General features: G+C 46.4%; 1 protein-coding gene across 1 annotated transcript; it reads right to left on the bottom strand.

Moving 5' to 3' along the window:
- Positions 1–1,134: 1,134 nt before the first annotated feature.
- On the bottom strand, positions 1,135–22,347 carry LOC121727830. Its single transcript, XM_042115859.1, has 6 exons — positions 22,111–22,347; positions 21,195–21,279; positions 18,712–18,809; positions 10,405–10,495; positions 4,186–4,263; positions 1,135–1,250 (listed from the first exon to the last, which is right to left on the bottom strand). Exons 1-6 carry the CDS (start codon positions 22,270–22,272, stop codon positions 1,156–1,158), a joined length of 609 nt encoding a protein of 202 aa, XP_041971793.1. The 5' UTR covers positions 22,273–22,347; the 3' UTR covers positions 1,135–1,155.
- Between the last annotated feature and the right edge of the window lie 2,865 nt (positions 22,348–25,212).

Below are 25,212 nucleotides of genomic sequence, written 5' to 3'. Positions count from 1 at the left end.
GGAAAAAAAGGTTGTAAGGGGGTGAAAATACGAAAATTTGTTCAAATTAAGTTAGTTCCAAAAATTCATACTAGATGGCGCCGTGCGTCTTTTACATCGCGCTAACGCTTGACTAACATCTTTCTATAAGAGGTGGTATCATCATACCTTCGAGTCCCGATTTTTTTTCGATTGTTATTTCTTTTCTACGTTATTTAATAAGTCAGTACTTAATATTATAATATACATTATACAGTGACGTAACCTTAAACCTATCAATGATAAATAGTTTATGGGTAAAGTTAAGGGGGCTAAATAAGCTTTAAAATTTGGCATAATATATAAAGTTTAATTTAAAAAAAATGAAATATTATGTGCACACTGCACAGCTGTTTTGATTTAAGGGGTACCAGGGTTTTTTTTATAAAAGCTTTTGACACAAATTTTGTTGACATCGTGCGCTATAAACTGAAGTCCACGCGGACGAAGTCGCGGGCAACAGCTAGTAGAATTATAAAAGAAACAAAAAGAAAACTTCAAGACACTTTTAAAATTCTCTATCTGTCTTTAATTAAAACGAAATAGTGCTAATTTGTTTTATTCAGAGCTTTCTGTAGAACTTATTTATTTCTTTGTTGAAGGTAAATTCAGATGGTATCTCGTATCGTGCGAAGTCAGAACCATATTGAGGCATCTTTACATTGGCCAATGGACCAATACAATGCCACTACGAACATGTAGAGTCATGGGCAGCTGCCCCCCCCCCCCCTGGATCATGTTGACGTTCCTACTAAGTATATTATCTAGTACTTTTATCTATAAAAATTAAAAATTAAGAACGAATTTTTGCCATTTGTTTGCAATACAATATTTTTACAACTAAAAATTATTAATTTTTTATTCTTTATAAACACCTAGCTTATGAAAAGACAGCTTCGCAATCATGCCTCAACAGGCTTTGGGATTACCAGTAGAATTGACATATATATGTTACTAGTGCCGCAACTAGATCCAAGATCTTGACTTAGATTTTTAAGAAAAAATATTCTGTTACCTACTAAACTTTTCCTACCTCTATCTATACAATCCACAAGTTTCAGGACTTTAGTCAAAAAAAAAGATATTAATCTCCAAATAATACTTTAATCACAAAAACAAACAACTAACTATTAAGGTTCAGTCACACTCGGCCTCGTGCAGCAGTATCGCGCGGCGGACGTAGCGGAAGTGGTAGAAGCTGAACACCACCAGCAGCGAGAAGAAGTACAGCACTGGAACAGAGAGATGAGCTTTACTATCTTACTTAGAACTTCTTACTTAGAATTATAAATGTGATGGTAGGCATCAATGTAGTTTCGACGCTCAAAAAAAATTCATAATACCTATTTTGAATAAAAATATATTTTATTTTATAATGCATGGATGTAATTGCATCAATCGATGAAGGCTACATTCACAACAAACTAATTATCAGCCATTGAAAGTGTGCGTTATGCAATTTAGACTTCTACTAGCTAGCCGAGCTTTGCTTGGTATTCCATAAAAATGAAAATGTCATTTTTTTTAAATGATTCCTAGCTAGATGGATTTATCGCCCCCGAAACCCCCCCCGAAAATATACTAAATTTCATGAAAATCGTTGGAGCCGATTCCGAGATTCCAATTATATAGGTACATATACTTACAAGAATTGCTCGTTTATAGATATAAGATTTAAACTGAGTTTAAATAGAAGTCTTTGGCGTTAATCGTTAGGCAGTTTATGGTATTTTTAGGCATATAAATATCGTTTACCAAAGTTCTTACTGACAATATAGTATTAAGCATGTATGAGCTAGTGAGTTTGATCACAGTAAGCAGCTCTAAGTCAGTCTGGTGTGCATACAGCCGAAAACTTACTACAAACAAGGTAAAAGTTAAAACGAATAACCTGTCAGTATTCACTCGATCGGAGGCACGTATACGAGTACAAACTACAAGTGTAATGTTATTAAGAGGATACACCAGGGGCTAGAGAAATGAAAAAAAAGTACGTGTAATATCTATAGCTGTCTCCCTTACCTCGAGCCTCTACCGCAGAACGCGATAGAGACAACTGCAGAAAATCCAGAAAATCAACGATTCGTTGTCCCCTGATTCCTTCTCCAAAACTTAACCGATCTAAGTACTTTTTTCATTAAAGATTAAAAAAAGGCTTGAGCTGTGTTCCTATGTTTTGCTTTTTTTGTATAATCTAGCCAAATCTGTTTTCTGGACGTTTGAACACAACGGAAAATCTGGCCATTTTTTTGGGTTTTTGAACGTTCATATCTTATTTAATAATTAAATTATGAAAAAAAAGAAAACATAGGGACATTGTATTAGTGGTCGTAGATATTCAGGAAAAAAATATAACTCTACTAGCATTATCCAGGGAGGAAACAGGGGACAACGTTTGTATGGAAAAAAGGGCGGTGTGGACTCCTCTTAAAAGTGTCAGTACCATGTACCCTGTGCAATCCCCCGCGGCACCGCCACATTACGCGATTGGCGACATCCGCGTAAATTGGCGGCCGATCTATCCCATTTGTAATTTGGCGGACGGCGTGTGCATTTCGTAATTGGCTGCACAGGCTTAATGAGCTGGAGATTTAAGTTAAACCAATAGTATTACCCGTATTTGTCAAATAAACTGCGTACTTTCTACTCTTACGTGAAAAAAATGTATTGGAAAATGGGAACGTTTCTATACGATGTTGGCCTATGATGGGCAAATACGCGATTCATACAACTTACAAGTAGAGTAGAGAAGAATTTAAGCATGAAGGCGTTGTAGATAGACAGATTTTTCGCATTTAAAACATTAGACATCGCTGCCGCAATTTATTTTTCAATATTAGTTTCAAATTCAGGACAGAAATGTCCCATTTAGAACACAATTCGCCCACACAACCACAAAACCTACGCAACACTTATTAATTTTCCATCGTGTTTAGCTAGTACCCGCACGGCCGCAAGTGTACCGCAAATACGGCGGGCGACGGAGGGGGTGCGGGGGGGGGGGGGGGGGCGGAAATGGTTCCACTGGGATTCACGCCCGCAACTCCGTTGCGCCAAAATATGTTTTTTGCGCGGGAACCGTGCATTTACCGGGATTAAAATAATATATATACAATGTCCTTTCTGAGGACTCAAATCTTTATAAATATTATATTATCTATGGACTCAAAGTAGGTTCAGTGTTTTCAGGTACAGTGGTTTCGGAGTGAAGAGGTAACATACATATACATACAGGCATTTTCGGATTATAATAATTATTACTAGCGACCCGCCCCGGCGTCGCACGGATATAAAATATATAGCCACTGAAAAAATTATTAAAATCGATAGCCTATGATCCTTCACGTGGTCTACTTATTATCTGTGCCAAATAACATAAAAATTGCTCCAGTACTTCGCGAGATAAGCCTTTTTAAATAATTTTCCCCGTTTTTTTCACTATCTCCTAGTAACTTTAACAGTCGTTGGTGAAATTGGGGCTTAGACCCAATTTCACCAACGACTGTTAAAGTTAACGCTCGAATTAGTATCACGTTACCTCTTTCATTTTTCTTATGAATGAAAGAGAAGACATGACATTTAAACAAGCTGTTAACACTAACATACGTTGGTGAAATTGGAGCTTAGCGTGATAACATAATATAGCCTTCCTCAATAAATGGGCTATCTAACACTGAAATAAGTTTTAATCGGACCAGTTAGTTCCTGATATTAGCGCGTTCAAGTCAGCCCTTTCAAATAATTTTCCCCGTTTTTATCCACATTTTCCTCTATTTCTTCGCTCCTATTAGTCTTAGCGTGATATAATATAGCCTATAGCAGTGTTTCGCCACCTGTGGTCCGCGGACCCCTGGGGGTCCGCGAGTATATGTTTGGGGTCCGCGGTGTCATCTCTGGACCATACGTAATCCGATTTTTTTTGCTGTTTATTTTATTAAGGGGGTCCGTGAAAACTGTGCTTTACTTCCTGGGGGTCCGTGGCTGAAAAAGTTTGGGAAACACTGGCCTATAGCCTTCCTCGATAAATGGGCTATCTAACACTGAAATAATCATCAATCATCATGCGTAGTTTTAAAGATTAAAGGGAACAAAGGGACATGAGGGAAAATAAAGCGACTTTGTTTTATAATATGTATGGATATAGATAGGTAAAGACTATGTACTCACCAGCTCCGAAGAAAGTCATGAGTCCGCTGACGCAGGCCAAGTTCGCGATCTTGTGCTGCTCATCCTTCACTTTTGGTGCTGAAATATTAAATAAAATGAAGCTTCTTTATAAGTACTGACGAATAAAGGTAAAGTCTGCTCATAGCTTTAAGAGCGCTCGGCAAAACTCCAGAATCCTGAAAACATTAAATAATCATCAATAAAGCACAATTATAACATGTTTTGTTTATGAAATAACGCAAACGAGCAAACGGGTCACCTGATGGAAAGCAACTACCGTCGCCCATGGACACTCGCAGCATCAGAAGAGCTGCAGGTGCGTTGCCGGCCTTTTAAAATTTGCCGGTCAATCTACCAAAAGCGTCTGCCTTAATCACTCCTTGGTGAGGCCAAAGAGACCTAAAAATAGAGCACGGCGCAATCCTCCTTTATTTTTGCTTGAAGGTCCTAAAACCATGCGCAGCCTACAAGCTACGAAGCTGTTAATGATACTCAATTCAAAGCTAGCAATTAACTCAATTAAAACGGCTTTAATACTCCATTTTGAATATTAATTAAACGCGTGCACAAAGCGAGAGCCTGTGGACGTGTGACACACTTGCCTTTACCGCACATTCGCCTTTTACCAGATTTGTCATTGGCGAAATTATATTTAGACTTTTCTAAGCTTAATTAAAATTTAATTCACCTTTTTACCTTTTTTAGAATTATTCGAATGCATTTTTTTTATTATTGCACTGTCGTTGGCTCTTAACACGTATGCGAAGATTCGAATTAGACTCTGTAGCCTTAACACGGCCACTAGTAGAAATGCGAAAGTATGGACAAACTGTGGAGATAAACTTAAGGTAGCGTTGCGAATTTTTTTCGTTCCCAAAAAATCAATTAAAATGCCACTTTATGACAGACTATAGTCCTAAAAATTCAAATAATATCCTACTCTATGACATATATTATAGTCCGTCATAAAGTGGCATTTTAATTGAATTTTAGTCGGTCGCGATTGGCCGCGGTAAAGATTTTTTTGTCTATACTTTCGCATTTCTACTGGTGGCCGTGCTAGGGCTACAGGAGTCTGGAGATAGGTAAAAAATCATGCTCAAAGATTCCGTTACATACATACAGCCCTGCAAGCTTACAAAAGAGTGTTAAAACGTGTGCTCATTCAGAAACTTTTACGATTTGTTTTCTAGCTATTTGGTATTTTAGACCATACCACAGAATACATATTAGTAACAAACCATACGCGTGCGCCGAATATGGAACTAAAGCTGCCTGTAACTTCTTTGCGTTGAGAGGGATTAAAAGGGTCGCTCGGTAATCGTACATTTTGCCGGGATAAAAGCTAGATCCTTTCCAGGCGTTCAAACGTGAACTGGTGAAATCGGACTACAACTTTAGATTTGTATCGGTCACTCATGTAATAGTGAATTATCTCCATGCAAAAGTTTTGAGAAATTAAGAGTTTTGTTAATTAACGCGTAGAAAAAAAACTACAAATTTTTATTCAATGCTTTATATTTTTTATTGTAGATATCAAATGAAATATCATAACAGTATAATATTATAGTTACTTAAAAATAAGACGAAGTTATTTTATAGAAACGAATTATAAAAATAAAATCTTTTTTATATTATGGAGTTACACCACTATTAAAATGACCAACACATATTTTATAGCAAGTAGTTAAATGAAAGTTTAAACTAATGTTTCGAAAGTTAACTTGGCTTTAGCAACTTCCTGTAACTAATTGAACTAAGCACTGAATTGTAAGTGCTGACGGGCGGAAAGTCCTAAGTACGAAAACCTTTCCAGTAATTAGTCTTCATAATCCTAATTACTAAGGTATAACGTTCTGGACCTTACCTTTCTCTAAGGACTGAAGATATTATAATCTCTCTTTTTGGAAGTTGGTTAATTTGTCAATATTATGAATACGTTGTAACTTGTAAGCAATAAGCATAGTTTCGGTGTCGATTACTTTAGAGACCGAGCTAACGCAGAAGCACATTTTAAAGTGCCCGAGTGTGAACGCAGTACACAAGGAGTTCCTTTACTTTCATAGGTTGGCCGTGGTTGGCCGTATGACGAATACGTTCTGAAATCGAGTCAGATCAATAAATTCTAAGGCTTTGTCCACATTTGTACCATTTTCGCGTATCAGATCTCCATTGCGTCGCTTTCATCGCGATGCTACGCGACGGAGATCTGATACGCGAAAATAATATAAATGTGGACACAGCCTTAGGTTTTTGACCGGAGATTATCTTTTCAACAACATTGATGATTAACATTCTTACCTCCTTAATAGGGTTTATATGCAGGTAAAAGTTTCCGCATTTAAAAAATGAGGAATGTCTTGTTGTCCCTGGCTATTACTCTATTAACGTCTACCTACTTAAATTATTCCTCTGCAAATAATATTTTGTCCTACTTACATAAGTATTTAAATTGATGGCTATACTATATTATAATCGCTGTGTAAGTGCGTCAATGTTCTTAGCGCTAATTACTCCCTTCAAACTTACCGCGAAACTATAATCCATACTTCCATACTAATATTATAAATGCGAAAGTATCTCTGTCTGTCTGTCTCGCTTTCACGCCAAAACTACTGAACCGATTGTAATGAAACTTTGTACACAGATAGTCTAAAGCCTGAGAAAGGACATAGGCTACTTTTTAACTGGAAAAAGGGGTTGTAAATGGGTGTTTATACGTAAATTTGTTCAAATTAATCTTAATATTAAAAAAAAATTCAAAAATTCATAATAGATGACGCTGTGCGTCGTCCTACATCGCACAAGCGCTTACTCAAACGTGTTTATATAAGAGGTGGTAAGGATAACGAAAGTTTTTCGCGAGTTTATTTGAAGTTATATAGAGATTTTTACCCGACTGCCGGGCGGGTTGTGTTTTTTTTTTTTTTTTTATGAAATATGGGGGCAAACGAGCAAACGGGTCACCTGATGGAAAGCAACTTCCGTCGCCCATGGACACTCGCAGCATCAGAAGAGCTGCAAGTGCGTTGCCGGCCTTTTAAGAGGGAATAGGGTAATAGGGGAGGGTAGGGAAGGGAAGGGAATAGTTGAGGGTAGGGAAGGGAATAGGGTAGGGGTAAGGGGATTGGGTCTCCGGTAAACTCACTCACTCGGCGAAACACAGCGCAAGCGCTGTTTCACGCCGGTTTTCTGTGAGAACGTGGTATTTATCCGGTCGAGCCGGCTCATTCGTGCCGAAGCATGGCTCTCCCACGTATAAAGCGCGTATATTTAGCGCGTATCTTGTATGTTTATAATATTCTTTATTATTGATGTTTGAAATAATCGTACCGCGGAAGCATTTCTGTAGTCTACATGGAAACGGGAACTACCGCACGCTACAAGCTGAAGTCCACGCGGACGGAGTCGCGGGCAACAGCTAGTTACTTATAACCCCTAGATAACTTTTTGTATCCCTGTTATATTTCATTATTAGAACAACACGATACGGTTTCATAAATAGTAAATCGCGCTCAGATTGAGACGGCAGCCGCCGGAGCCTCGCCGCCCCCGGGGTTCTACTTCATTCATCATACTTTTCATCTTTAAATACCTTACGACGTTTTTATTAACCTGTACGGTTAATATAAGTAACCTATAAATAATATATTTTTCCAGTGCCTTCTTTTAAAACAAAGTGACGCAAGAACTGTAAATAATCGGCCAAGCGCGAGTCGGACTCGCGCACGAAGGGTTCCGTACCGGTATAGAGCGAAAGTAGACAAAAAATGTGTTTGTATGGGAGCCCCCCTTAAATATTAACTTTATTTTAATTTTATTATTATTTATTAAAATAAAAATATAATTAACAATTTTGTGAAAATTTCAAGTGCCTAGCTGTTACCATTATTGATTACGACCTTTGGCCTTTTTAGGCTAAAAAAAATTACGTTTCTTGTATGGCAGCGCAATCTGTAAAAATTTCAGAAGTAGAAGAAGGTATATCCGTTCTTGAGTTACAGCCTGGAGATAGACAGACAGACAGACAGACAGACAGACAGACGGACAGACAACGAAGTCTCAGTAATAGGGTCCCGTTTTTACCCTTTGGGTACGGAACCCTAAAAACTATAGCACTCTGTATGCTCTATACCTACTGTATATCTATTAGTGACCAATGTATTGTTAATTTGTTACCGAATAAAAGTTAAATATTGTTTACCTACCTATATATTAATCATTCTACATGTATTATGGCTCATTTTCATTGGTCGTTAACTCGTTCGTTATACAGCATGCGGGCAGTCCCCGCAGCCGAGATAACGACCAATGAAAGTTACAAGTCGATACGTGTTCGTTACACCGCCTGCGGGGATTGCCCGCATGCTTTATACTGACCGTGATATCGACCAATGAAATTCATCGGTCGATATACAGCTTGCGGGACGCGAGTTGCCACGTTTCCGACAGTTCCCAATGGCCGCCATACTACTGTAAAGGAGATTTTTTTTTATTTGTACCACCATGAAACTTTTTTTAACAGGTCCCTGTGATCATAGATAGAAGTCTGATAATGCCATACCTGTGGGAGGTCGTGAATGTGAACAATATTTTTTCAAAATCCTAAGATTTCATTCGTAATTCGAACGATTTGTAACAGTATGGCACTAATTTTTCTGTAAGTTTGAGGTTTAACAAAATATATAAATACAAAGTTTCAAACACCTAGGGTGGCGGCAATCTTGTCAAAGCAGATGTTATGTTATATAAAATTCTCCCACCGCTCGAAAGATTTCTCAAGATGTCTTCCACCCCATAGTTATAGTATGGTTACATACTTTTTTTAAAGTTGAATTTTATCTAAATGAACCGAATACAATGATAACTAACTGATTAGTTCAAATAAGTCATTAGATAATCTAAAAAAATTATCATGATACAGTAGTATCACACTCCAAATGCAATTGTAACTCCTTACACAATGTTTCTGACGCGCCATGCCTGTTTCTATCTTTCCATGTGTTCCATGGCAAGAACGTCTGTAACTGGCGACGAACACAGAGGTTCTCCCCAGCCCTGCGGGCCCTATCGACAAATGAAAACGGTTCCCCGAATGCGGGCCCTGTGGCACGCGTTCCAGAAATCTCCCGCACCCCGCATGCGGGCCCTATCGACCAATGAAAATGAGCCATTAGAATCTTTTCAATGCAAACGCACACACAAAAATCTTTCTTCTGTTTGTATAGATAATTTTTTATAATTTTGCATATCTTCCTATAATAAGTTTTACAACAAACTTGCAAAAAATACATGATTTTTACTTTAAATAAAGTACGTGTTTTAGTAGAATACCGCTTTATGGTGCAGCAGATATTACACCTTTAATTTGACTGGCAATAATAATAATAATCGTTCAATGTAATTTGAAATCATGAAAATAAACGTTTTTGTATCTCGCTGTTAAAATTTAAATTATATAGGCCTGTTTGTACTTCTAGGTAACAACGTATATTTTATTGCCAGCTTGCCAGCCTTTGTTGACGTCTCTGCGCAACTGCAGTAACCCACGGGACTGCTGTATTTTTCGGTATGAAAAGATGCTTTTTGTTAAATCAGAGCCTTCACTACCATGAATTAAATTTGAGTGGGTAGAAGCTGCGCCCATTTAGGTATCTCGCGGACGCAACAGAGTGCCCACTGCCCGCACCTTATATTTAATGTTTCTGCCAAAAATATCAAAGCACGCTAGCCCCACCTACACAACCCGCTATCCTCCAACCGTGATAACTGATAATATAATGATACCATGAATCGTGCTCCCGAGAATGCTATTAAACTTTGCGCTGCAGCTAATAGTGAACAATATCGCGTAATAACGGTTCCCGCATTATAGCACGAAAGTAAAGGTCGTAAGTCCCAAAAATATTTTTGATGATTACTTTAAAATGAAATACAATACTAATATTTCCTTTAGCCATTATTTTATAAAGTGTGTGATTGTAGTGCAAGTTATTTAATTTGTTGAAAAGCCCAGAAAGATTCATGATTTCGAAAAATAAAACATCGAGTCAAAATAAGTGAAATTGTGTTTTCCGTTAAGCAAATATCAGATAAATATACAATGATTAATTAAATCATCAATCGTCTTCCGGAATCGTAATACTTATTAGAAAACACAACAAAATTTGGCAGCCCGCTTTTAAAAGACGATGAGGAAATTCCTCATCCATATCTTACCATCATAAAAACGTGAGCATCCTCTTCCGATCTTGACCAGAGACAGCGAAGTCAGCGCCACGAAGATCAGCGTTGCCACCATCAGGTATATCTGTAAAAGTATCGCATCTTTAAACAGTCTGTCCAATTACTTGAAAACCTATTTACTGGCTTCAAGCCGGTGAATAGTAAATACGGGCAGCCTTTATTAGGCTTATTCACGACCTCTGTGATTCAGTTGGTGGGCTGTTGGTAGCTCAAGCCGGGAGTCGCGGGTTCGAATCCCGCCTAGGGAACAAAAAGTTTTCAACGCCGGCAGTAAACAGGCTCATCACTGGCAGCACACACAGACACTACAGTACAGTCAGTACTCACGAGCATCGCGCGGCAGTTCTCCGTGAGCGCGACGGCGACCAGCAGCAGCCCCGCGCCCGTCACGCCGCTCAGCACGCCGCCAGTCAACAGGCTCATCACTGGCAGGACACACAAACACTACAGTACAGTCCGTACTCACGAGCATCGCGCGGCAGTTCTCCGTGAGCGCGACGGCGACCAGCAGCAGCCCCGCGCCCGTCACGCCGCTCAGCACGCCGCCAGTCAACAGGCTCATCACTGGCAGGACACACAGACACTACAGTACAGTCAGTACTCACGAGCATCGCGCGGCAGTTCTCCGTGAGCGCGACGGCGACCAGCAGCAGCCCCGCGCCCGTCACGCCGCTCAGCACGCCGCCAGTCAACAGGCTCATCACTGGCAGGACACACAAACACTACAGTACAGTCCGTACTCACGAGCATCGCGCGGCAGTTCTCCGTGAGCGCGACGGCGACCAGCAGCAGCCCCGCGCCCGTCACGCCGCTCAGCACGCCGCCAGTCAACAGGCTCATCACTGGCAGGACACACAAACACTACAGTACAGTCCGTACTCACGAGCATCGCGCGGCAGTTCTCCGTGAGCGCGACGGCGACCAGCAGCAGCCCCGCGCCCGTCACGCCGCTCAGCACGCCGCCAGTCAACAGGCTCATCACTGGCAGGACACACAGACACTACAGTACAGTCAGTACTCACAAGCATCGCGCGGCAGTTCTCCGTGAGCGCGACGGCGACCAGCAGCAGCCCCGCGCCCGTCACGCCGCTCAGCACGCCGCCAGTCAACAGGCTCATCACTGGCAGGACACACAAACACTACAGTACAGTCCGTACTCACGAGCATCGCGCGGCAGTTCTCCGTGAGCGCGACGGCGACCAGCAGCAGCCCCGCGCCCGTCACGCCGCTCAGCACGCCGCCAGTCAACAGGCTCATCACTGGCAGGACACACAGACATTACAGTACAGTCAGTACTCACGAGCATCGCGCGGCAGTTCTCCGTGAGCGCGACGGCGACCAGCAGCAGCCCCGCGCCCGTCACGCCGCTCAGCACGCCGCCAGTCAACAGGCTCATCACTGGCAGGACACACAGACATTACAGTACAGTCAGTACTCACGAGCATCGCGCGGCAGTTCTCCGTGAGCGCGACGGCGACCAGCAGCAGCCCCGCGCCCGTCACGCCGCTCAGCACGCCGCCAGTCAACAGGCTCATCACTGGCAGGACACACAGACACTACAGTACAGTCAGTACTCACGAGCATCGCGCGGCAGTTCTCCGTGAGCGCGACGGCGACCAGCAGCAGCCCCGCGCCCGTCACGCCGCTCAGCACGCCGCCAGTCAACAGGCTCATCACTGGCAGGACACACAAACACTACAGTACAGTCCGTACTCACGAGCATCGCGCGGCAGTTCTCCGTGAGCGCGACGGCGACCAGCAGCAGCCCCGCGCCCGTCACGCCGCTCAGCACGCCGCCAGTCAACAGGCTCATCACTGGCAGGACACACAGACATTACAGTACAGTCAGTACTCACGAGCATCGCGCGGCAGTTCTCCGTGAGCGCGACGGCGACCAGCAGCAGCCCCGCGCCCGTCACGCCGCTCAGCACGCCGCCAGTCAACAGGCTCATCACTGGCAGGACACACAGACATTACAGTACAGTCAGTACTCACGAGCATCGCGCGGCAGTTCTCCGTGAGCGCGACGGCGACCAGCAGCAGCCCCGCGCCCGTCACGCCGCTCAGCACGCCGCCAGTCAACAGGCTCATCACTGGCAGGACACACAGACATTACAGTACAGTCAGTACTCACGAGCATCGCGCGGCAGTTCTCCGTGAGCGCGACGGCGACCAGCAGCAGCCCCGCGCCCGTCACGCCGCTCAGCACGCCGCCAGTCAACAGGCTCATCACTGGCAGGACACACAGACATTACAGTACAGTCAGTACTCACGAGCATCGCGCGGCAGTTCTCCGTGAGCGCGACGGCGACCAGCAGCAGCCCCGCGCCCGTCACGCCGCTCAGCACGCCGCCAGTCAACAGGCTCATCACTGGCAGGACACACAGACATTACAGTACAGTCAGTATAACTCACGAGCATCGCGCGGCAGTTCTCCGTGAGCGCGACGGCGACCAGCAGCAGCCCCGCGCCCGTCACGCCGCTCAGCACGCCGCCAGTCAACAGGCTCATCACTGGCAGGACACACAGACATTACAGTACAGTCAGTACTCACGAGCATCGCGCGGCAGTTCTCCGTGAGCGCGACGGCGACCAGCAGCAGCCCCGCGCCCGTCACGCCGCTCAGCACGCCGCCAGTCAACAGGCTCATCACTGGCAGGACACACAGACATTACAGTACAGTCAGTACTCACGAGCATCGCGCGGCAGTTCTCCGTGAGCGCGACGGCGACCAGCAGCAGCCCCGCGCCCGTCACGCCGCTCAGCACGCCGCCAGTCAACAGGCTCATCACTGGCAGCACACACAGACATTACAGTACAGTCAGTATAACTCACGAGCATCGCGCGGCAGTTCTCCGTGAGCGCGACGGCGACCAGCAGCAGCCCCGCGCCCGTCACGCCGCTCAGCACGCCGCCAGTCAACAGGCTCATCACTGGCAGGACACACAGACATTACAGTACAGTCAGTACTCACGAGCATCGCGCGGCAGTTCTCCGTGAGCGCGACGGCGACCAGCAGCAGCCCCGCGCCCGTCACGCCGCTCAGCACGCCGCCAGTCAACAGGCTCATCACTGGCAGGACACACAGACATTACAGTACAGTCAGTACTCACGAGCATCGCGCGGCAGTTCTCCGTGAGCGCGACGGCGACCAGCAGCAGCCCCGCGCCCGTCACGCCGCTCAGCACGCCGCCAGTCAACAGGCTCATCACTGGCAGGACACACAGACATTACAGTACAGTCAGTACTCACGAGCATCGCGCGGCAGTTCTCCGTGAGCGCGACGGCGACCAGCAGCAGCCCCGCGCCCGTCACGCCGCTCAGCACGCCGCCAGTCAACAGGCTCATCACTGGCAGGACACACAGACATTACAGTACAGTCAGTACTCACGAGCATCGCGCGGCAGTTCTCCGTGAGCGCGACGGCGACCAGCAGCAGCCCCGCGCCCGTCACGCCGCTCAGCACGCCGCCAGTCAACAGGCTCATCACTGGCAGGACACACAGACATTACAGTACAGTCAGTACTCACGAGCATCGCGCGGCAGTTCTCCGTGAGCGCGACGGCGACCAGCAGCAGCCCCGCGCCCGTCACGCCGCTCAGCACGCCGCCAGTCAACAGGCTCATCACTGGCAGGACACACAGACATTACAGTACAGTCAGTACTCACGAGCATCGCGCGGCAGTTCTCCGTGAGCGCGACGGCGACCAGCAGCAGCCCCGCGCCCGTCACGCCGCTCAGCACGCCGCCAGTCAACAGGCTCATCACTGGCAGGACACACAGACATTACAGTACAGTCAGTACTCACGAGCATCGCGCGGCAGTTCTCCGTGAGCGCGACGGCGACCAGCAGCAGCCCCGCGCCCGTCACGCCGCTCAGCACGCCGCCAGTCAACAGGCTCATCACTGGCAGGACACACAGACATTACAGTACAGTCAGTACTCACGAGCATCGCGCGGCAGTTCTCCGTGAGCGCGACGGCGACCAGCAGCAGCCCCGCGCCCGTCACGCCGCTCAGCACGCCGCCAGTCAACAGGCTCATCACTGGCAGCACACACAGACATTACAGTACAGTCAGTATAACTCACGAGCATCGCGCGGCAGTTCTCCGTGAGCGCGACGGCGACCAGCAGCAGCCCCGCGCCCGTCACGCCGCTCAGCACGCCGCCAGTCAACAGGCTCATCACTGGCAGGACACACAGACATTACAGTACAGTCAGTACTCACGAGCATCGCGCGGCAGTTCTCCGTGAGCGCGACGGCGACCAGCAGCAGCCCCGCGCCCGTCACGCCGCTCAGCACGCCGCCAGTCAACAGGCTCATCACTGGCAGGACACACAGACATTACAGTACAGTCAGTACTCACGAGCATCGCGCGGCAGTTCTCCGTGAGCGCGACGGCGACCAGCAGCAGCCCCGCGCCCGTCACGCCGCTCAGCACGCCGCCAGTCAACAGGCTCATCACTGGCAGCACACACAGACATTACAGTACAGTCAGTATAACTCACGAGCATCGCGCGGCAGTTCTCCGTGAGCGCGACGGCGACCAGCAGCAGCCCCGCGCCCGTCACGCCGCTCAGCACGCCGCCAGTCAACAGGCTCATCACTGGCAGGACACACAGACATTACAGTACAGTCAGTACTCACGAGCATCGCGCGGCAGTTCTCCGTGAGCGCGACGGCGACCAGCAGCAGCCCCGCGCCCGTCACGCCGCTCAGCACGCCGCCAGTCAACAGGCTCATCACTGGCAGGACACACAGACATTACAGTACAGTCAGTACTCACGAGCATCGCGCGGCAGTTCTCCGTGAGCGCGACGGCGACCAGCAGCAGCCCCGCGCCCGTCACGCCGCTCAGCACGCCGCCAGTCAACAGGCTCATCACTGGCAGGACACACAGACATTACAGTACAGTCAGTACTCACGAGCATCGCGCGGCAGTTCTCCGTGAGCGCGACGGCGACCAGCAGCAGCCCCGCGCCCGTCACGCCGCTCAGCACGCCGCCAGTCAACAGGCTCATCACTGGCAGGACACACAGACATTACAGTACAGTCAGTACTCACGAGCATCGCGCGGCAGTTCTCCGTGAGCGCGACGGCGACCAGCAGCAGCCCCGCGCCCGTCACGCCGCTCAGCACGCCGCCAGTCAACAGGCTCATCACTGGCAGGACACACAGACATTACAGTACAGTCAGTACTCACGAGCATCGCGCGGCAGTTCTCCGTGAGCGCGACGGCGACCAGCAGCAGCCCCGCGCCCGTCACGCCGCTCAGCACGCCGCCAGTCAACAGGCTCATCACTGGCAGGACACACAGACATTACAGTACAGTCAGTACTCACGAGCATCGCGCGGCAGTTCTCCGTGAGCGCGACGGCGACCAGCAGCAGCCCCGCGCCCGTCACGCCGCTCAGCACGCCGCCAGTCAACAGGCTCATCACTGGCAGCACACACAGACATTACAGTACAGTCAGTATAACTCACGAGCATCGCGCGGCAGTTCTCCGTGAGCGCGACGGCGACCAGCAGCAGCCCCGCGCCCGTCACGCCGCTCAGCACGCCGCCAGTCAACAGGCTCATCACTGGCAGGACACACAGACATTACAGTACAGTCAGTACTCACGAGCATCGCGCGGCAGTTCTCCGTGAGCGCGACGGCGACCAGCAGCAGCCCCGCGCCCGTCACGCCGCTCAGCACGCCGCCAGTCAACAGGCTCATCACTGGCAGGACACACAGACATTACAGTACAGTCAGTACTCACGAGCATCGCGCGGCAGTTCTCCGTGAGCGCGACGGCGACCAGCAGCAGCCCCGCGCCCGTCACGCCGCTCAGCACGCCGCCAGTCAACAGGCTCATCACTGGCAGCACACACAGACATTACAGTACAGTCAGTATAACTCACGAGCATCGCGCGGCAGTTCTCCGTGAGCGCGACGGCGACCAGCAGCAGCCCCGCGCCCGTCACGCCGCTCGGCACGCCGCCAGTCAACAGGCTCATCACTGGCAGGACACACAGACATTACAGTACAGTCAGTACTCACGAGCATCGCGCGGCAGTTCTCCGTGAGCGCGACGGCGACCAGCAGCAGCCCCGCGCCCGTCACGCCGCTCAGCACGCCGCCAGTCAACAGGCTCATCACTGGCAGGACACACAGACATTACAGTACAGTCAGTACTCACGAGCATCGCGCGGCAGTTCTCCGTGAGCGCGACGGCGACCAGCAGCAGCCCCGCGCCCGTCACGCCGCTCAGCACGCCGCCAGTCAACAGGCTCATCACTGGCAGCACACACAGACATTACAGTACAGTCAGTATAACTCACGAGCATCGCGCGGCAGTTCTCCGTGAGCGCGACGGCGACCAGCAGCAGCCCCGCGCCCGTCACGCCGCTCAGCACGCCGCCAGTCAACAGGCTCATCACTGGCAGGACACACAAACACTACAGTACAGTCCGTACTCACGAGCATCGCGCGGCAGTTCTCCGTGAGCGCGACGGCGACCAGCAGCAGCCCCGCGCCCGTCACGCCGCTCAGCACGCCGCCAGTCAACAGGCTCATCACTGGCAGGACACACAGACACTACAGTACAGTCAGTACTCACGAGCATCGCGCGGCAGTTCTCCGTGAGCGCGACGGCGACCAGCAGCAGCCCCGCGCCCGTCACGCCGCTCAGCACGCCGCCAGTCAACAGGCTCATCACTGGCAGGACACACAAACACTACAGTACAGTCCGTACTCACGAGCATCGCGCGGCAGTTCTCCGTGAGCGCGACGGCGACCAGCAGCAGCCCCGCGCCCGTCACGCCGCTCAGCACGCCGCCAGTCAACAGGCTCATCACTGGCAGCACACACAGACATTACAGTACAGTCAGTACTCACGAGCATCGCGCGGCAGTTCTCCGTGAGCGCGACGGCGACCAGCAGCAGCCCCGCGCCCGTCACGCCGCTCAGCACGCCGCCAGTCAACAGGCTCATCACTGGCAGCACACACAGACATTACAGTACAGTCAGTACTCACGAGCATCGCGCGGCAGTTCTCCGTGAGCGCGACGGCGACCAGCAGCAGCCCCGCGCCCGTCACGCCGCTCAGCACGCCGCCAGTCAACAGGCTCATCACTGGCAGGACACACAGACATTACAGTACAGTCAGTACTCACGAGCATCGCGCGGCAGTTCTCCGTGAGCGCGACGGCGACCAGCAGCAGCCCCGCGCCCGTCACGCCGCTCAGCACGCCGCCAGTCAACAGGCTCATCACTGGCAGCACACACAGACATTACAGTACAGTCAGTATAACTCACGAGCATCGCGCGGCAGTTCTCCGTGAGCGCGACGGCGACCAGCAGCAGCCCCGCGCCCGTCACGCCGCTCAGCACGCCGCCAGTCAACAGGCTCATCACTGGCAGGACACACAGACATTACAGTACAGTCAGTACTCACGAGCATCGCGCGGCAGTTCTCCGTGAGCGCGACGGCGACCAGCAGCAGCCCCGCGCCCGTCACGCCGCTCAGCACGCCGCCAGTCAACAGGCTCATCACTGGCAGGACACACAGACATTACAGTACAGTCAGTACTCACGAGCATCGCGCGGCAGTTCTCCGTGAGCGCGACGGCGACCAGCAGCAGCCCCGCGCCCGTCACGCCGCTCAGCACGCCGCCAGTCAACAGGCTCATCACTGGCAGCACACACAGACATTACAGTACAGTCAGTATAACTCACGAGCATCGCGCGGCAGTTCTCCGTGAGCGCGACGGCGACCAGCAGCAGCCCCGCGCCCGTCACGCCGCTCAGCACGCCGCCAGTCAACAGGCTCATCACTGGCAGGACACACAGACATTACAGTACAGTCAGTACTCACGAGCATCGCGCGGCAGTTCTCCGTGAGCGCGACGGCGACCAGCAGCAGCCCCGCGCCCGTCACGCCGCTCAGCACGCCGCCAGTCAACAGGCTCATCACTGGCAGCACACACAGACATTACAGTACAGTCAGTATAACTCACGAGCATCGCGCGGCAGTTCTCCGTGAGCGCGACGGCGACCAGCAGCAGCCCCGCGCCCGTCACGCCGCTCAGCACGCCGCCAGTCAACAGGCTCATCACTGGCAGGACACACAAACACTACAGTACAGTCCGTACTCACGAGCATCGCGCGGCAGTTCTCCGTGAGCGCGACGGCGACCAGCAGCAGCCCCGCGCCCGTCACGCCGCTCAGCACGCCGCCAGTCAACAGGCTCATCACTGGCAGGACACACAAACACTACAGTACAGTCCGTACTCACGAGCATCGCGCGGCAGTTCTCCGTGAGCGCGACGGCGACCAGCAGCAGCCCCGCGCCCGTCACGCCGCTCAGCACGCCGCCAGTCAACAGGCTCATCACTGGCAGGACACACAGACATTACAGTACAGTCAGTACTCACGAGCATCGCGCGGCAGTTCTCCGTGAGCGCGACGGCGACCAGCAGCAGCCCCGCGCCCGTCACGCCGCTCAGCACGCCGCCAGTCAACAGGCTTATTACTGGAAAAATACAAAGTTTACGCAGGTCGACGTTATTTAGGGCTCCCGACGCAGGCTTGCCCACTAGTCATCAAATGACAGTCGCTATAAAATATCGAAGCTGCTGCCTTACTCCCGAGTCCCGACAGATCAGCATCGAATCAGCTCGATCTCAAATATTTTGCTTCTTCCGACATTTTATATCTAGCGCAAAATCGTGCTGCGGCTCAATTTGGAACTAATTTGATCTCAACGGCTTTTCCCACTCTTGACAGCTAAGTAGCTGACTAGCGCACGATCTTTCTAGTTTCTGCAGCTCAATTTGAAACTACTCAGACTCGTAAATCAAAATTGTATCAGTTTTCGAGGGTAGGACTACTGCTCCCAATTGGCTTAATATGACTAAAAAAATATCCAGGAGTAGAACTCGGTGGCGTAGGTCTTAGAAGATTTCTACCATAGGGGAAAATAATAAATGGGGTAATTTCTACCTTACAATTTTTTCAGGTTATTTGTTCAATCGTATACCATGTATAACAAACATCTCTGCTTCATAATTTTAACTTTTAAAGCATTCCTCAATGTACACTCAACGTAACCCTAAAAAAAACGTTTTCGTTTGTGGAAATATTGATATTTCGCTGTGTCCGCAACAAAATGCCTGCGTGCGATATTGTAGCTTACGCCTTAGGCAAATACGACGGGAGCAGGAAAATGTATCGCGAACACGGCACTTTTTGAAGGGGTTTGGAATGTTTTTTTCTATAAAGACAAATAATATATTTATCATGATAAAATTATTATGATATGTAACTAAATACTGTTTGTCGTTTATATAATCTATACTTTGTACCATCGAATAAATTGATTCCTAGGCAGCTGGTAGATCTACGTCATTTGGTCGAATTATGTATTTAAGCTCTAAAAAAATATATATTTTAAGGTGGTATCTACATCACGGACAGTAAAGGAAATATTTAAAAAAAAAATTTAGCTCCACCTTAGGTGTTGAAAAGCTCTCCAGACCATCTGTCTCGGAGATAGATTATATCTAGATCCGTTTGGACGCGTCATGATACAACGGATGTGAAATTGAGACAACAATACAAAACTCGTTGTTAGCATGCCAAGAATTTGTTTCTTACATAATATAAGATTCATAATACATAATATTTGTTTTATACTATTCTGCGCGCAAGCTCAGGCTTAGGGCATCGCATCGCAAATGTCTACGACAAAATTCATGCGGTGCTTAGCGAATTCGCAGTTTTATGTGGGAGTCGTTAACACGACGATTTTCATTTTTGCGACTCGATTTTGAAATCATGCTGATAATATATAGATGACTTTTGCTCTTGAACCATGAATTTCGAACAAGTCGCTGGACTTTAATTTACTACTTCGGAGGACACAAGGTCAAAGATTAGCAAATTTTGTTAATAAAATAAAGAAATCACGGTTAAAAATAAGTGTATCCAAAATTTCAGCTTGATAGCATTTGTATTTTTTTTGTTATGCGCCTCCAAAGTTAGATAATCAAGTCGATTTTTTTTTTCAATTAAATTTCTTAATATTTTTATACAATTCAAAGCAACTAAAAGCAACTTTTGTTATGAAACCACTTTCATAAACGCAATATTTAATATACCTGTCGAACAAAGTTGTCTCCCGATGCGTACAAACTACGAAAGACTGACGTCATACTTTCGTAGCACTTTGTATGGAGCGTTTCGGGCAGGTCTTTTTTATGAGATATTTGAATTGTCATATCTTGGTGAATTTTTAAGCTATCAGAGTCATTCTTTCAATGATGTTTCTATTTTTACCGATTAATTACCGATAAGAAAAAATAATAGTAATATTGTGTAAGAAACTCGCTGGTCACTACTTCTTTACGTTTGTTTATCGCGCTTAATATAACATACAATACAATAATGTTGCGAGGGTATTGCGGTGTACTTACACTCCTCAGTCTGAGGACTGAAGTGTGTATATACACCGCACGACTAGCTGAGCTGAGGAGCTGAGGCCCGTTTCCCAGAAGCTCGTGCGTTGCAACTATGTAGTATATTATTTACACATAACACAAGTAATAAGTATGTACTTGGAGCAGGTAAAATATTATATTTATGAGTCCTATAATATATTGCTTTCGTGCAGATATCGCATACCTGTTGAAAGAGATAGCAAATTAGCAATATATCCGTGCTCGAATGTACGAATATCTCCCTGCTCCACGACTGTTCTTTAGCAGGTAGTTGACTTACTCTGTGAGTTGGGTGTCTGATGCATCTCGTCGTACTCCTTGCCGTTAGTCAGCAGCAGCGTCAGAAGCACCGAACCCACCAGCACCTGACAGAAAATGTTCAAGCATAGAAGAGAATACAACAATCCATATTAATATTATAAATGAGAAAGTGTATCTGTCTGTCTGTTACCTCTTTACGCCCAAATCCGATTTCGCCGAAATTTAGTCTTGGGATACTTGTCGTTAGAATCACAGATAAGCTACTAATTATTACTAATACTCCAATAACACATTTTATACAATATATAGTTTCCGGGCGATGTTGAAGACTTACAGTAAAGACTCCAAGTGAAGACTTGGGATTCGATATCAGCGCAAACTGTAAGATATACGGTTTCAAGCCAAAACAGTAGCCCCAGGCAGTATCTGAATTCTGAATTCTCCTTTATAAACAGAATATTTCACACTTCATTACATAGTGCATAACAATACTTACCACAAGATGTCGCCTGCAAATCCGTTGCGCAAATATTCTTTTATCGCGCCGGGACTGTACATTTTTCTGGGATAAAAAGTATCCTATGTCCATTCCTGAGACTCAAAGTATCTCCATACCAAATTTCAGCAAAACTGGTTCAGCGGTTTGGGCAGAAAGAGGTAACAGACAGACAGACAAACAGACAGACACACTTTCGCATCTAATAATTAGTATAAATTGGAGTGTTAAATATTAATAATTATTAGTAGCCTATGTATAGCCAGCCCTTACTCCATGTTTTAATATACAATATACATCTTTCATCTTTATTATAATCAGTTCAGTAGTTTAGGCGTAATTACTTCTACATTCATAATGTACGAATGTAGAATGAATGTAGAAGTCGTCTCATTGAACCAAAAAAATTGGGGTAGGTTTGTAAACCTTTATCGAATACCTGGCAGAAAGCAATAAGCAGCACTCCTGGGAACAGGTTGCAGATGCCGCAGCAGCTCTCCAGGTGGTAGCCAGTCTTGTGCGTCGCGAAGTGAAAGGGTAAGGTAGAGCGACTGGTGCTTCTCGCTCTATCGCTCTTAGTATCGGTGGAACTTTTACCCATACTAAAATATCTTTTGATCTTGTATTTATTTAAATCGAGCGAATATTTTTCAAGTCGAACTAAAATCGAAGAGCGAAATTGCTTATGTATTCCGAATTTGAAAACTGTTGACAGCGTAGTTGAAAGTCATGTCAAAGTTTTTTTTCATTCGAAATTTCTTTCGGCAAATACAAAGTGCTGCAAATCCCCATCCACGATGAAATGCATCGGCTCGGAGATTAGTCTAGCAAAACTTTAGTTTTTAAATCTGTAGTAGCTTTTATTTGCAAATCGAATATTTTTTAAGCTATTGCATACCTTCGCGGGTTTTGAGTGCAGCAACCGAAAAAAAAATAGCAACGAAAAATACCTAACACATCCCACCCGTGATGCGGCGTTGCCAGACTTCGGCACGGAGTTTGTGTGCGCGTGACTAGACGTATGCGAATTATAATTATTGCATAAGTTGATAAAAAAATGTTATGCGGTAGCTTTACCACGGCAGTTCCCGAAGGCCACACTATATTATTTTTTTATTGCACAAAGTTACAAAGATACATTTAAATGTTATAATAATGCATTTTAGAACTTCTGTTAATCATTAATATAATATTATCATCTAATATCTTCTACTAGATACTAGATGACGCCCGCAAGTCCGTTGCGCCAAAACGCGTTTATTGCGCTGAAACCGTACATTTTTCCGGGACAAAAAGTAGCCTATGTCCTTTCCCGGGACTCAAAGTATTTCCATACCAAATTTCAGCAAAATCGGTTCAGCGGTTGGGGTGAGAAGAGGTAACAGGCAGACAGACAGACAGACACACTTTCGCATTTATAATATTAGTATGGATAAGTACTTATATTATAGTATAGTACCTGGATGACCGAGCTTTGCTCGGTATAGCAAACACTCATTGACTTCGTGTTACTTAACAACGCCATCTCCTGGAATAGCTTTAGCTGTTGTTGTGTCGTTAAAGCAATTAGTTGCTCACGAAATAGTATTATTATTCGCCAATAGTGTCAGGAAGAGTCACATTTTTCAGTTTATCATTTATCGATAAAACAGGAATAAAAATACATTTTCTAAAAATGATTCCTAGCTAGATCGATTTATCGCCCCCGAAAACCCCTATATACTAAACTTCATGAAAATCGTTGGAGCCGATTCCGAGATTCCAATTATATATATATATATATATATATATATATATATATATATATACAAGAATTGCTCGTTTAAAGATATAAGATATAGTATGGAGCTTCCTCTATTAGCAGAAGTACATTTTTGTAACTTTTAATGCAATTTTAGCAATATACAACAACGCAGTATAGAAACAGATGTACATAATTTCACCTGGAAAGTACCGCATTACAAGTATTACAATAACCTGATGTGTGGCCTGATTGTATGTATTGTATGTATTATGCATGCCGGGGACAGGCGGGGACAAGCGGGGACAGGAGGGACAGGGGCAAAGTTAGCGACCCTCACCGCGTGGCCGGCTAATTTAAATCACCATACATTTTGTATGGCTCCATTACGTCTGACTTCCTGAAAGATTGGACGAATACATTTCATGCCTGGTGAATCGGATTATAAATAGATTGTATTGTTTGACGAAATGCGTTGTATTTGTATTATTTTCTTAGTAGAAATATAAAACTAATAAGAATCCATCCGTCCCATCCAAAATCGGTTACATTACAACATAAGACACACTTTCGCATTTATAATATTTATAATGTAACTAGCTGTCCCGGCAACTGTTGTTTTGCCGTATAAAGTATTTCGATTTTCGCCCATATTATTTAATTGAAGTGACTAAGTATGAAAGTATGTCACCATGGCAACGTATGGACGTTGCCATGGTGATATACTTTCATACAACGCTATCCCGTTGCACAAGCAATGGTTGCCGTCAGTCTCGAGTTGTAATAATTTACTGTGAATTTACTATTATTTATTCAAAAAATGCACTTATCAATATAAAAAGTACCCAGTAGCCGATCCTCAGACCTACTGAATATGCATATAAAATTTGGTAAAAATCAGTAAAGCCGTTTCGGAGGAGTACGGTAACTTACGGACACGAGAATTTTAAATATAAGATGAGGATTCTTTCTATCAAAATCAGGTAAAAACATAACATAATAATAAAACATAACATCCCAGTATATTTTCGTCCATACCTGTGACAGAATGGGCGGCGGAGTAATGAGATTGGAATCCCTTAATTTAAAACTCGCTCAAAGCCCGCCATGATACGTCTGGCCGAATCCGAACGTTCGATTTCAACAGATTAGTTCTTGATTATTTTGCATTTCCTCTCTAAAATGGAAACGTTTTTGATAAAGCTTATGTGTGAAACATTTTCACATGTGCTAATGATTTTATATAGTCGGAACTGTTGGAGGTTGCGGACAAAACGCGCAGTTGGCAAATAAAAACGATGGTAATGATTATGATTCTAAGGGCCTGTTTCACCTAGTTTCACCACTTCCTGATAAGTGTCTTTAAAACTTGACAGATAGAGTATAGAGCATCTGACAAATAAGGTGTGGATAGCTTGTCCGGCACCTTATCAGGAAGTGGTATATAATCTTAAAATTAATATTATATTCCGCTAGGTATATTAGCTTTATGGGTATAATAGGCCCTAAATATTTTAAATACATAATAGGTACGTTGGTACTTCTTAATTTGGTTATGAAAACAAAATTTTTCACAACTGAAAGTCTACGAGGCAATCTGTGGCTACGCCGTAACCCGCTGCTAGGAAGTGCTACGAAATATACTTATGGCGCATCCACACATGCCGCCGGCTTCGGTGGCAAGGCAGTCTGAAAGCCGGTGACAAAAAATAAAAAATAAACTCAAAGGTGTCTGACTGACATGGTTATCTATCAACGTACAGCCCAAACCACTGGATCGATCGGACTGAAATTTGGCAT

The sequence above is a fragment of the Aricia agestis genome, chromosome 6 (genome assembly GCF_905147365.1).
Source record: "Aricia agestis chromosome 6, ilAriAges1.1, whole genome shotgun sequence".
Lineage (NCBI taxonomy): Eukaryota > Metazoa > Arthropoda > Insecta > Lepidoptera > Lycaenidae > Aricia > Aricia agestis.
Note: the sequence above shows the minus strand (reverse complement) of the source record. Positions and strands in the feature narration are given on the sequence as shown.